Source organism: Gossypium hirsutum, chromosome D08 (genome assembly GCF_007990345.1).
Source record: "Gossypium hirsutum isolate 1008001.06 chromosome D08, Gossypium_hirsutum_v2.1, whole genome shotgun sequence".
In the NCBI taxonomy this organism is placed as follows: domain Eukaryota; kingdom Viridiplantae; phylum Streptophyta; class Magnoliopsida; order Malvales; family Malvaceae; genus Gossypium; species Gossypium hirsutum.
Window position 1 is genome coordinate 62,955,968 of NC_053444.1, and position 13,264 is coordinate 62,969,231.

A 13,264-nucleotide genomic window follows, 5' to 3' on the forward strand; every position below is an offset into this window, starting at 1 on the left:
GGCCAGCACCAAATTTTTTTTTTGTTTTTTTTTCTTTTGTATATCCGTATTTCAGTATTACATAATTTTTAAAAAAAATACATAGGTTCCGGCCATTAACAGGCCGGAACCCAAAAAAATAATTTTTTTAAGTATGACACAATGATTAGCCAATCATTGGTGCAAAAAAAGAGTGGGTACTATTCATTTTAGGTTATTTTTGGTGATTGTTTTTAAACTTGAATTATTTTTGTAAATATAATATTTTTTTGGGTTATTTGAGTAAAACAGCCCAAACATTACATCCGTGGAAAATCTTCTTAGTCCAACTAAAGGGAAGTCAAGCATGCCAAGCATTTATGGAAGAGATGTGGGTCGCGGGCACTTGAGCCCACTCAGGATCAAGACGAGGTAATAATCTGAATGGGCCTTAAACGCCTAATAAGCCCAGGGGAAGTTGGAGGCCGAACTAAGATTGTGAAAAGAAAATCCAAGCTTGATGTGGAAAGTGGGTGTTTGGTACAGTGTGGCGAGCAGTAATGGGTAGCACCAAGTTTCCTAAGCATGGAACGATCACAGAGGTGGCCATTGAAGGCCTTATTCTAATGGAAACCCTGTCAAGTGACTCAAGCCTCGTCACAGAGTGAGAGACCCTACTAATAGGCAAGAGTCATAGTCGAGTGAATCTACTCCAGAAAGGGAAATTCAGAATTGACTTCACTTCCCACAACTTTTGGACAAGTTTCAAAGAATCTTCTCATCATCTCAATACCCGGAATCCCACTTTAGAATTAGATGAAATGTCTCGCATTGTTGAAATCTACAAGTCTGGGGAACATATTTAGGGCTCCTCGAAGTATGTATGATCACATGAGATGATAAACGCCTCGTAATTGACAATTATTGGCTTTCGCTTTTAAAGCCCACCTTTAGTAGACTAGTCTATAGCATTTAGTTTTCTTTCTTTTGTTGTGGATCGGACGATCATTTGTGCCTCACCATCTCTAGTGAACTAAGGAGCCCTTAGGGGAGCCGAAAACAACGAATGGATTCCCATGGCTGACAAACCTTGAGTTTGATTTCCCTCCTAAGTTCACTTGCATAGTAGTGATAAGAGCCTCTAATGCCAGATCCTTTTGGCCTGATCTTTTCATGCTTGTATTTTTTTTAGCATCTTTTGGCGGTTTCTACTGGAGCCTTTTCTTGCGATATGAATGTTTATCTTAAAAAAAGAAGAGGAGGGAAATGACGATCTCTTTAAAAACATTACAAAAATGTTAAAATATGTAACCAGCAGTAATTTAATGTTTCAAAGATATAGAATTTTTTTGACAATGTGACTTGTCGATATCTGAAAATCGACAAGGAAAATAAAAGTAAATCACTTCTGTCGAAAACAATATAGCATAAGACTCCAGAAACATTATTCCTTTTGTATTATTTCAGTAAATAATTCTAAATTGATAGCATTTTGATAAATACATTTTTTTTTGTATTTTTAAGATAAAAAAGACCGCAAAAAGAGACCTTAGATTTTTTACTTCTCTCCATTTTTCCTTCAATTTTCACTTGCAAATTTACGTTAGGTGGGCACTTTTTCTTTTCATTCGCTGTACTCCAAATTTGCATGAAAATGGGAATGGATTTTGTTCAAGCAAAAAAGTAGGTAACACAGCTAGAAACGGGCGGTAACCGATTGTAATGGCTCTCAAATTACCAATTTGATGTTGAAATAAGCATATCAAGTCACTGACCTCTTTTCCAGTTATTTCATCTATTGTGTATCATCTAATTTACATTCCTTAAATCATTCCAACAACGGATGACAAGTTTAGGAATGCATTCACCAAACATATCAATGGTAGAGCCACGAACAACGATAAATGACCAAGATGGGGAATGTGAGTTTAGATGAAATTATCAAAAAAAGCTTGTCTCGGAAATCTCCCCAAATAAAACCACCCAAATTCATTCCTTAGCCAACTTTAGAGAGAAAACAAAACCTAAAACATCTGTGTAGGCATGTGTAGTTGGCTTTCCTCTTTTGCAATCATCAGCTTATGCATCAGCAAATCTGGAAGTAGACGGAATTGATACTATCAGTACTTCTCATAAACAAAATTGAAATCAAGTACAAAATAACTGAGCGTCTGAGTAGAAATGAATGCAAAGATTACCCTAGCTCAGAGAGCTTCAGGTGAGCTTCAGCATAATCAGCAAAGAAAGCATCCTCATCCTGCAAATAAGAGATGATATTCAGAATTAACATATGACTTTTCCAATTGGTGATTGTATCAAAATCTTGATTCGTTGAATGAAAAGAAAAAAGGTCGGAAGGAAAGAGTTATGTACAGCCGCGTATTTGTCAACCAATGGACGGAAAACAGGGTCAGAAAGGAGAACTTTGTCAGTTGGCAACTGCAACAAGCCGTCCTTCTCTCCAGTCAAGAGCTCCCTATAACGTATTATCCGATTAGCATAAACTTAAATCGATTTTGGGACAAATTGCTCATCACAACTCAATGGATTTGTATTTGGAACAATGACGGATACACACAACTCATAAAAACAGAAACTCACTTGAAGTAAGAGTTGTCAAAGATAAGAGGGTTGGTAGTCCATGGTCCCTCAAATCCAGACCTCTCCTTGTGGCACCTTCCTGCATCGAATGCAAAGAAAATACATATCGTTGTAAGTGGAAAGGAAATTTTAACATTTCAAACTTCAAGAAAACAAGACAATTTGATATTTTAGAACAGACCAGGGTGTGGCCACCAGAAAGAGCAACAATGTCCTGGTCGCTAAGACCCATTTGATTACTAAACACCTGCCTCAAGTGTTCAGCTCCTGCAAAATATTTATCACAAGATTAAACCAAGATCATCACTGACACTGAGCCGTGTTTAATTCTCAATAGAACAACAACATTAGAAGACAAATCGTATAGACTAACCCTTAGAAGCATTGGGAAGACGACCCTCAGGTGGTGGGTGAGGCTTGTCCTGCATTTATTTCCAAACACCTTTAGGTAAATACAGTAACATTGATATATACAGTTAAGAGTTGACAACACTCTTAAGAACAATTCAACAACTCAATTAAAATTCATTTAAGTGTTCTTGCTCAAAACAATAAACCGTGCTACAACATTTAACCATTTTATAATGAAGAAAATCTATAGAAACTAACTGGCAAATCCCAAAACTAAAATTTGATTCAATGTACAATGTGATACAAAAACATTGATTTGGAGCAACTGCATTCATAAAATTTAGGTACCATTTATCCAGTTACCTATGTGCCATCGTTTTACCATGTAAACAAATAATAATATTCATCCGACATGACAATAATTTATTTATTTGTCGTTTAAATGGCTGTAATTAAATTAAAATCAAAGTTTTATGTGTACAACACCAAAACAAAGTTGTCAGTATCACATTGCATATTGAGTAGAAGATAACATGCAATTTGGGGATTTATCCTAAAAGCACAGCATTATAGACTAACCAATCCAGACCACATCATTGAATCATACATTAACCGCTGCTGAAAGCAGTGTGTATCATAGATTAAGACTCACCTCTCTTCCAGGATGGAAGGGAACTTCAGGTCCACCGGTGATCTCAACAGCAACAACACCAGCAAGCTACAAATTTTAAAACGCCAAAAAGAATCCAGTCAAAATTAGTCAAACCCTCAAAATTAAATCGGTTATATCTGAAAGCAAGAACAGAAAATCCGATACCTGATAGAAGTCAGCGTATGAAAGGATAGGGAACTGCTCCTTGATCGGCTCGAGAAGCCTGACTGCAATATCGAGACCGTTGTTAGCAGCATGAGCGAGCTCAGCAGGTTGCTTCACGGTTCCGAATGGACCTCCGGTCTTGGTCTTGACATCAAAAGTTCCAGCTGAGTGCCACCTGTCCCCACCCATCACCGTAAGGCCTATCAGCTTCACGGATCTCAATACCAACTTCCAAATCAGACGATAGAAAAAAGAGAAGCTTACGCTAGACGGAGCATCAGTGGAGCACAGTTCTTCTCAGCGATGAGAGCTCTTAGCTTCCTCTTAGCCTTCTGAACGGCGTTTTGGTACTCCTCGCTAACAGTTGGGTAACACTTGGTCATTTTCTCTGGTTTCAACCCAAAAACAAGTCAAATAAACAATAAAATTTCAAATCATATTAACAATTTCCAAACAGGATCCAAACTTGGAACGAAAACGAACCTTTCGACGGAGGGTGCAATGAAATGAAGATAGGAAAACCACGCGATGGACACCAGTTCTTTTTTTTCTTTTTGGCCTGACGATGGACACTACTTGAACCGAAAATTTGATGGCACACTCTGGCCAAAGGGAGGAATATAAATGGGAGAGTGAAGAGTGAGGGGATGGCGTTTGTTTTGGGAGAGGACGGTTTGGTTAATGCTGTATGGCTGTACTGTGAGTTAGGTGGGCCGGTTTTCGAAAAAAAAAAGTAAATCAAAAAAATACTAATTAAATTTTTTATTTTAATTATTGATTCAATATTTCTGGTTCAAAGAATCACTTAATCTCATATAGTCTTGCTAATAATACCCATACTAAATTAACTATTAGTAATATTTCTTACTGTATGAAATTGATTTTTAAAAAAAAGTTTTTTCAACGCGATGTATTTGCAATATATTACCACCATAGAGATAAATGGGTCATAAATGTTGGCGTACCTACTACCAGTGTTGTAATCATCGCTTCAATTCCAAAGGCATCGTCTCTACTTGAATGTGTTCACACTGATAATTCCTTTTTTTTTCCTTTTATTTTGGTTAATAATTAGTATTGACTTTTGGTCCTTCAAAATGTAAAACAACATTTATAAGGTAGTTAATTATTAGTTGATGCGATAAAAAAATATCATGTTATATTTTCGATAAAACTTTTAACAAAAATACTAAAATAAATAAACTGTATAAAATGAATATCTAAAATAAAAAATAATTGATAATTGAATGGGTTATCTATGTATGTTGTATTAAATTCGCTCTCCCTAAATCCCGTCGGAATTTTCAAATAAAATAAATATTTTTTTTGTAAGGAAAAATATTGACCAATCAACTTTTCGAATGAGAAAAAGAAAAAACAAAAATCAGCCCACCTAACTCACAATCACAGCCGTACATCATTATTTTTCAACCCACATCAAAGCCGTCCATTCTCAAAACAAACACCATTTCCGCTCTTCACTCCCCCATAGATATCCTCCTCCTTTTCACCAGAGTGTGCTTGTGCTCAACTCGTGTCCATCGCGTGGCTTTCCTATCTTCATTTCTTCACACTCTCCGACGAAAGGTTCGTTTTCGATCTGAGTTGGGATCCTGTTTTGGAAATTGTTGATATGATTTGAAATTTTATTGTTTATTTGAAATTTTTTTTTGTTGTTGTAGAAACCAGAGAAAAATGACCAAGTGTTACCCAACCGTTAGCGAGGAGTACCAAAACGCCGTTCAAAAGGCTAAGAGGAAGCTAAGAGGTCTCATCGCTGAGAAGAACTGTGCTCCACTCATGCTCCGTCTAGCGTAAGCTTCTCTTTTTTTCTATCGTCTGATTTGAAATTTGGTATTGAGATCCGTGAAGCTGATAGGCCTTACGGTGATGGGTGGGGACAGGTGGCACTCAGCTGGAACTTTTGATGTCAAGACCAAGACCGGAGGTCCATTCGGAACCATGAAGCAACCTGCTGAGCTCGCTCATGCTGCTAACAACGGTCTCGATATTGCAGTCAGGCTTCTCGAGCCGATCAAGGAGCAGTTCCCTATCCTTTCATACGCTGACTTCTATCAGGTATCTAACTCTTGATCGGATTTTCTGTTCTTGCTTTCAGATTTAACCGATTTATGTTTGAGGGTTTGACTGGTTTTGACTGTATTCTTTTTGGGGTTTTAAAATTTGTAGCTTGCTGGTGTTGTTGCTGTTGAGATCACCGGTGGGCCTGAAATTCCATTTCATCCTGGAAGAGTGGTGAGTCTTAATCTCTAATACACACTACTTTCAGCAACAGTTAATGTATGATTCAATGATGTGGTCTGGTTAGTGTATGATGCTGTGCTTTTAGGATATATCCCCAAATTACATATTATCTTCGACTCAATATGCAATGTGATACTTTTGATTTGGTGTAGTTATACCCATAAAACTTTGATTTTAATTTAATTATAGAGCATAGACATTTAAACGACAAATAAATAAATTATTGTCATGTCGGATGAATACTATTATTTGTTCATATGATAAAACGATGGCACATAAGTAACTGGATAAATGGTACCAAAATTTTTTGTATGCAGTTGCTCCAAATCAATGTTTTTGTATCACATTATACAATGAACCAAAGTTAGTTTTGGGATTTGTCAGTTAGTTTCTGTAGATTTTCTTCATTATAAAATGGTTAGATGTTAGAGCATGGTTTATTCTTTTGAGCAACAACACTTAAATGGATTTTAATTGAGTTGTTCAATTGTTCTTAATAGTGTTGTCAACTCTTAACTGTATATTTCAATGTTACTGTATTTACCTAAAGGTGTTTGGAAATAAATGCAGGACAAGCCTCACCCACCACCTGAGGGTCGTCTTCCCAATGCTACTGAGGGTTAGTCTATACGATTTGTCTTTTAATGTTGTTGTTCTATTGAGAATTAAAACACGGCTCAGTGTCTGTAATGATCTTGGTTTAATCTTTTGAAAAATATTTTGCAGGAGCTGATCACTTGAGGCAGGTGTTTAGTCATCAAATGGGTCTTAGCGACCAGGACATTGTTGCTCTTTCTGGTGGCCACACCCTGGTCTGTTCTAAAATATCAAATCGTCTTGTTTTCTTGAAGTTTGCAATGTTGAAATTTCCTATCCACTTACAATGATATATGTTTTCTTTGCTTTGGATGCAGGGAAGGTGCCACAAGGAGAGGTCTGGATTTGAGGGACCATGGACTACCAACCCTCTTATCTTTGACAACTCTTACTTCAAGTGAGTTACTGTTTTTATGAGTTGTGCGTTTCTCCCTTGTGTTGTGATGAACAATTTGTCCTAGAATCGATTTAAGTTTATGCTAATCGGATAATATATTATAGGGAGCTCTTGACTGGAGAGAAGGATGGCCTGTTACAGTTGCCAACTGACAAAGTTCTCCTTTCCGACCCTGTTTTCCGTCCATTGGCCGACAAATATGCGGCTGTACGTAACTCTTTCCTTCTGACATCTTTTCTTTCCATTACAACGAATCACGATTTTTATTCAACCACCAATTAAAAAGTTAAATGTTAATTCTGATTATCATCTCTTATTTGCAGGATGAGGATGCTTTCTTTGCTGATTACACTGAAGCTCACCTGAAGCTGTCTGAGCTAGGGTAATTTTTGCATTCATTTCAACTGGAAGTTCAGTTATGTTATACTTGATTTCAATTTTGTTTATGAGAAGTACTGATAGTATCTATTCTGTTTACTTCCAGATTTGCTGATGCATAAGCTGATGATTGCAAAAATAGGAAGAAGCCAGCGGCACACAGATGTTTTAGGTTTTGTTTTCTCTCCAAAGTTGGCTTAAGGAATGAATTTGGGGAGGTTTCCGAGACAAGCTTTTTTCGATAATTTTATTCTAAGCTCACATTCCCCATCTTGTTGTTCGTAGCTCTTGCATTTTCTTTCTTAGTGGATGCTCCATAGATATGGTTGGTGAATGCATTCCTTAAAGTAGACATTGTGTTGAAACTTGTTATCCGTTTTTGGAATGATTTGTGGAGTATAAATTAGATGATACACCAGTGATGAAAATAACTGGAAAAGAGGTGTGACTCGATATGCTTATTTCAGTATCAAATTGGTTACTTGAGAACCGTTATAATCGGTTACCACTCGTTTGTAGCAATGTTACCTACTTTTCTGTTTGAGCAAGATCCATTTCCATGCTATATGTACTTGGAGGCTTAGGATTACATTTTTGTATGCTAGAAAGAAAAATGCAAATTAGTTCTTTTGTTAATAAAATTCACTGTTAAACAATGATGGAAGGTAATATTCAAGGTTGAATTAATTTTTATTTGAAAAAAAATTAAATCTAATTTTTCATTTTATGGAAAAAATCTTTTTAAAAAGGATAAATGGGTAATTGAAAATATAAATTTTCAATCTTAATCATCATTTAATTCCACATTATTTAAAAAAAAACACAAATTGATGGAATATTTAATAAAAATATTAATTTACACTTATTTATCTTATAAAGGTTAATTTGTACAATTTTTTAATATTAAATGTAAAATGCAATCTAGATTGTAATTATTAAATCGTTGGCAGTGATTTTATACTTGAAGAGTGACGGGATAGTGAATACTTTTTTGACTCCAAATCTGGAAATCGAAAACACAAAGAACATAAGAATTGTTTACACAATTCGGTTTCTCTATGATTGCGAAACTTAATTTAGTGAGAAATATTCATTCTCTCCAACAGTAACAAAAAGTAAATCTAATCTATCACATATTCCGTGATAATTCTTCTCACTTTCGAATCTTAAAAAACAATACTTTCACCACTAAGTTTATCCCTGTGAAATCAACAAGTAAAATTACAACACAACCGATTTTACTAACAATTTGCGCTCTAAGAAAAGTTCCCTAACATAAATAAGATAAGTGCTAAAAGTTCTTAATACAAAAACCTATACAAATCCCCCTTAAATAGATCTATGTTTGAGACTTGCTAACGTAAAAGGTTTATAACAATTCCATTTAAACAATAATATAATAATATATTTAGAATAATAGAGAATAAACCAAATATGGACTCTTAGCAACTAATTTCATTGCGTGTCAATCCAATCCAAATTTCTATGTTGCAAGAGATTGTCTCGGGTGATTTAATTCGATCTAATCTTCCATGTGAATTTCTTAACTAATATGATCATTGCTGGCTTATACATCCTCTAAACAATTAGCACAACTCATTCAAACCATTTAATAAATTGTCAATACTCAAATATGGAAATTGCCACTCAACTCTAATGCTTGGGAAGCTGGCCAATTTCATATTTTTCAACATTCTCCCCCTTTGGCAATTTGTTAAACAAAACTTATACAATCCAAGAAATTATATCAACATGAATTAGCTGCTCGCCCTAGCATGTTCTCATTATTAGTTAGCAAATAACTTAGTGAATTAACTATTAATGAAGATGCATCACTAAGTAAATATGCGATAAAACATTAAGCATCAAAATTAAGATAGTCCATATTAGCTCCAAAAACTATCATAGCCAAAGGTAAGGTATCAGAGTATTAACAATATACAATTATCCAGGACCTGTAATAAAAAAACTAACCAAAATAAGAGTGTTCACAAAAATATCTTCCTCCCGCTCAATTCCAGCCTTGCCTTCAACTTTCTCTTCCCCCTTTTTGTTTAACAAATCTGTCAAATCAATTTTCATCATCCTGGGCTAGTAGGTCAGATAAAAGAGCCCTTTGTTTGTCTATATTCACCCAGACCGCTTTGGCCTCTGCTCGTAGTCTGTCACATAATTGTTGATTGAAGTCTATGGCGGCACTGAGTTTAACAATGGTTCTAGCTTTCATCCCCTTAGACATAGGAGTAGTGTCTGTAGCAGTGAACACTTTTGGGGGAAGAACTTCTTCAGCAAGTTGTTTTTCTTCATGGTCAGAAGCTTCTTGCTACTCGTTTAGGACATGTTTTCCTCAAGCCACTTACGAGAACACTTGAGCATATGAACTCGTTTCTCTTGTTGTTCATTGGCTCTAACTGTCTTTGGATTTTGAGAGAACTAACACTTGGAAGATTAGAGGGGTAGGATAAGCATGCTTGACAATTTCTTTTACAGGCCAAGTGGGATGAAGGTCGTCTGTGAGGGCTGCTGCAGTTTGGTCTACAGTTTCATCAAGTTCAACCGGATTAGGAGTATGACAATTTTGATGCCATCTGAATCTATTCAGGTCCAAAGTTAAGACGCTTGCCTTGGACAAACATCTTGTGGTAGAGGGGGTGGCCTTCAACTATAATTCCTCTACATAGCAGACTGAACCAAACAAGCCTGCATTGTGAAAATTTTGATCAATTCTATGATCTCCAAATGACCCCACATTTATATTCTGTTCATTTATGAATTCTTTAAGGATCAACTTGACATAACATTTGAAGCAGCTAGGGTCTCAGAACACTTATTCGTTCTTCCCGTCTTCTGGCTGCTTTAATAGCATCAGCTAGTATATTGGGCACACTTGCCTCTTTCATTTTTTTGTTCCTCTGTGCAGCATTGGTGGGAACATTAGGGTTTTTGGTACAGGATTTCACTTACACGTGATGAGTATTAAACCTGTACTTAAAGACTAATGCCACGTTTGGTTCACTGTAATGGAATAGAGGTATAATGGAATAGAGCTGTAATAGTAATTCAATTGTTTGGTTGAATGGAATGGAACTGTAATAGTATTCTTGTGTTTGGTTGAATGGAATGAGTTGTAATAGCATAAGGAAAAAAACTAAAATGACTAGAATACCCTTAGCAATATTTTTTAGGTAGATGATTATTGTTATTGTTATTAAATTATAATAAGATTATTAATATAAATAATAAATATTTTAACCATATTTTAACATAATTATTATTAAATATAATTTAATAAAAAATATATAATTTAATAAAATTCTTAATATAATATTTCTTATATGAATTTACTAAAATCATAATATATAATAATATAAAAATAATATATAACCTACTTTATTATTTTTAAACCGTAATACATATTTAATGTGCTAAAATATCATTAATGAAACAAATAATTTAATTATTCTACAATTAAAAAAATATTAGAAGTAATAAATAACTTAAGAATTAAATTTTGCGTAAACATAAATATTCATATATTAACAAAAGGTTACATGACTTCATTAGTTTTTATGTCATAATCCATATATTACAAACACAAAAAGTCCCCAAAATATCATCAACAGAACCACGATTTTTAATGGTCAGCAATAAATCTTCTGATCCATTCCAATCGAACAAAAGAAGGTAAACTGAAGAAAATGAACATTTGCGTTAGATGATCTGGAATTTTACTCAATGCTCGATAGCGCTCATCCACAGTTAAACCTTCTATTTCACATAATGCTGGATATAAATTTATAGATTCTTCTCGGATAACCTGAAATTCTTCTAACTTTTGTTGAACTACCACATCGGAGGCAATACTCCTACTGAGTTGGTCGCCAAGGGCTTTTATTGGTAATTTGCCAATTCTTTTTACATCTTAATTAATCTTCTCAATCAACTCCAATTTATATGATCTAGTTTCCACTTTTCAGGATTAATGGAACACTTTAGGCAACTTGACCTAGAAAATATATGAAGGAAAATGGATTTTTGTTCCCAAATCATAAACTCCATGACCCATCAATCAGGAATATTTGGTGAAAATTTGCGTAACTAATTATTTCACTCTATAAATTTAGTTACCATAAAGAAGTAGGATTTGCGTTGGATCTGTGGATGTGGGATTCAAATAAATGAAATGGGAAAGGGTTCAAGTGCAAAGGTAGACTTCAATGTAGGGGATGTAAAAGTGGTTTGATCATTGCGAATTTATGTGCCATGTTGAGGTATGGAATCAACCAGCCAACGAAAGGTCCTTCAACTTCAACTGTAGTATAAGGCCCTAGTGTGTTTAAGTGCTTAGTTTTCCTTCAAAATTAATAAATAAAAAAGTTGGCTCTACTAGCTAGTAAATATTATTACTTAATGGGCAAACCCAAGTTCCAGCATACCATCAAGTGCTACAACTATATTAACATTGTAGGAGAGATCAGTCAACACATATACAATAAACACACTATTTCGTCAACTCTCTGAATCTCCAATATGATCTCTCTTAAATCAACGACGACTTGAGTGAGTGGCACGTGATCTTCTTTTATCTCCAAAGTAAAAAAGTTTCCTCAATTGCGTGGTGGGATAATCTTACCAGCACAGGTTCCAAAACCAACATTGTAACCATCTCCCTGTATGCAATTTATAATTCAGAAATCAATCACTCTATACTACTTCACATGTTCCTGTTCCTCCTATTGGAGGTAAAAGATTTTGGGAAACAATACATGACCATGACTTTAACATCAAATGACTCCACGTTCTATATAGTAACTTTCACTTTCAGCACGGATTTGGAGATAAACAAATTTAAATTCTCCTCAAGCTCAAACCTTAGATTCTAAACCCCACTATACTAAGCTTCTAAATTCCATAATTTTAAACCCCATCATTACCAAAACTTCAACCAATAACCCAGAACCAGAAAGATATCCTAAAATATTGTGGTTTCATTTCACCTGTTTAAAATTCCTTCAAGGCCAAAGACTCGAGCCTATCTATAAATTGCATGATAGGGAGATAAATGAGTTTGCAACTTAGTTTTAAAAACCATGTGGAACACAAGAAGTACCTTGCAGTAACCAGAGAAGATTACTTCATCTCCATCTTTTAAGAATTTTCGAGTTGTCCCATTCCTGCCCAAAATATAATAGGCTAAACTTTAAGCAAACAGTACCAGACTCATTTATAGTTATTGCTTGAAGAATAAAAAAATCAGACGCAGTATGACAAAATAATCATCATATTGTGACTCACATACCAAACAAGCAGCATGATCAACACTATACCAAAACTGACTTTCAGTTATTTTTCACTTCATTCAAGGCAATTAACATAAATACAGAAAACTATTGGAATATTCAAGGAAGGATTATATGCATCACTTTTTAACCCAACTCTCAGTAGCATAACCATTCTATTCAATAAAAAATCAACTCTTAGTTTTCCAAAAAAAATCAATGCAACTCTTCCATCTCATACTTTGCTTTAAAGGTAGTTGCAATAAATAATTAAGAGAATTGGTTTAAATGAGCTTTTATCAGGGAATGACCAAATGTAATGTCCAAAGACTCATTTGGTTGTCTTATTCAGTGCATTGAAAGAACACCAGAGGCTAGGAGCAGTTGATTAAGTTGGGAAATTTCTAACACATAAACACATTCATTACTTGTGCATGTTTGTGTTTGGATTGGTAGATACATACATACAAAGCAAAAAGGATATAAAAGTGAAAGGTAATGTACTAAACATACAGGCCCACTAATGGTCCCAGTGTAGTGTGCTACTTGTTGAGTCACTGTCCAATATCTGTTAGAAGAGTTCAACAAAAATCAGTATATATTTGAAAAGCAACAAATCAG

The 13,264-nt window shown here is 34.9% G+C and overlaps 2 protein-coding genes across 2 annotated transcripts; one reads left to right on the forward strand and one right to left on the reverse strand.

The window, feature by feature from the left end:
* Positions 1–1,673: 1,673 nt before the first annotated feature.
* On the reverse strand, positions 1,674–4,504 carry LOC107962803 (L-ascorbate peroxidase, cytosolic). Its single transcript, XM_016899329.2, has 10 exons — positions 4,211–4,504; positions 3,992–4,115; positions 3,728–3,902; positions 3,563–3,628; positions 2,933–2,981; positions 2,742–2,826; positions 2,560–2,640; positions 2,332–2,434; positions 2,157–2,215; positions 1,674–2,053 (listed from the first exon to the last, which is right to left on the reverse strand). The coding sequence occupies exons 2-10, from the start codon at positions 4,108–4,110 to the stop codon at positions 2,038–2,040; spliced, it is 753 nt and encodes a 250-aa protein (XP_016754818.2). The 5' UTR covers positions 4,111–4,115; positions 4,211–4,504; the 3' UTR covers positions 1,674–2,037.
* A 568-nt stretch (positions 4,505–5,072) lies between these two features.
* On the forward strand, positions 5,073–7,872 carry LOC107962799 (L-ascorbate peroxidase, cytosolic). Its single transcript, XM_041098766.1, has 10 exons — positions 5,073–5,314; positions 5,410–5,541; positions 5,632–5,806; positions 5,918–5,983; positions 6,563–6,611; positions 6,719–6,804; positions 6,907–6,986; positions 7,091–7,193; positions 7,310–7,368; positions 7,471–7,872. Exons 2-10 carry the CDS (start codon positions 5,423–5,425, stop codon positions 7,484–7,486), a joined length of 753 nt encoding a protein of 250 aa, XP_040954700.1. The 5' UTR covers positions 5,073–5,314; positions 5,410–5,422; the 3' UTR covers positions 7,487–7,872.
* The last annotated feature ends 5,392 nt before the right edge of the window (positions 7,873–13,264 follow it).

Excerpts from the sequence above, each read along its gene's own strand:
- LOC107962803 (XM_016899329.2), bottom strand. The coding sequence starts at position 4,110 with ATGACCAAGTGTTACCCAACTGTTAGCGAGGAGTACCAAAACGCCGTT. Across the intron at positions 3,903-3,991 it reads CCACTGATGCTCCGTCTAGC|GTGGCACTCAGCTGGAACTT; the intron begins GTAAGCTTCTCT and ends GGGTGGGGACAG. Across the intron at positions 2,982-3,562 it reads CCTTCCATCCTGGAAGAGAG|GACAAGCCTCACCCACCACC; the intron begins GTGAGTCTTAAT and ends AAATAAATGCAG.
- LOC107962799 (XM_041098766.1), top strand. The coding sequence starts at position 5,423 with ATGACCAAGTGTTACCCAACCGTTAGCGAGGAGTACCAAAACGCCGTT. Across the intron at positions 6,805-6,906 it reads TTTCTGGTGGCCACACCCTG|GGAAGGTGCCACAAGGAGAG; the intron begins GTCTGTTCTAAA and ends CTTTGGATGCAG. Across the intron at positions 6,987-7,090 it reads TTTGACAACTCTTACTTCAA|GGAGCTCTTGACTGGAGAGA; the intron begins GTGAGTTACTGT and ends AATATATTATAG.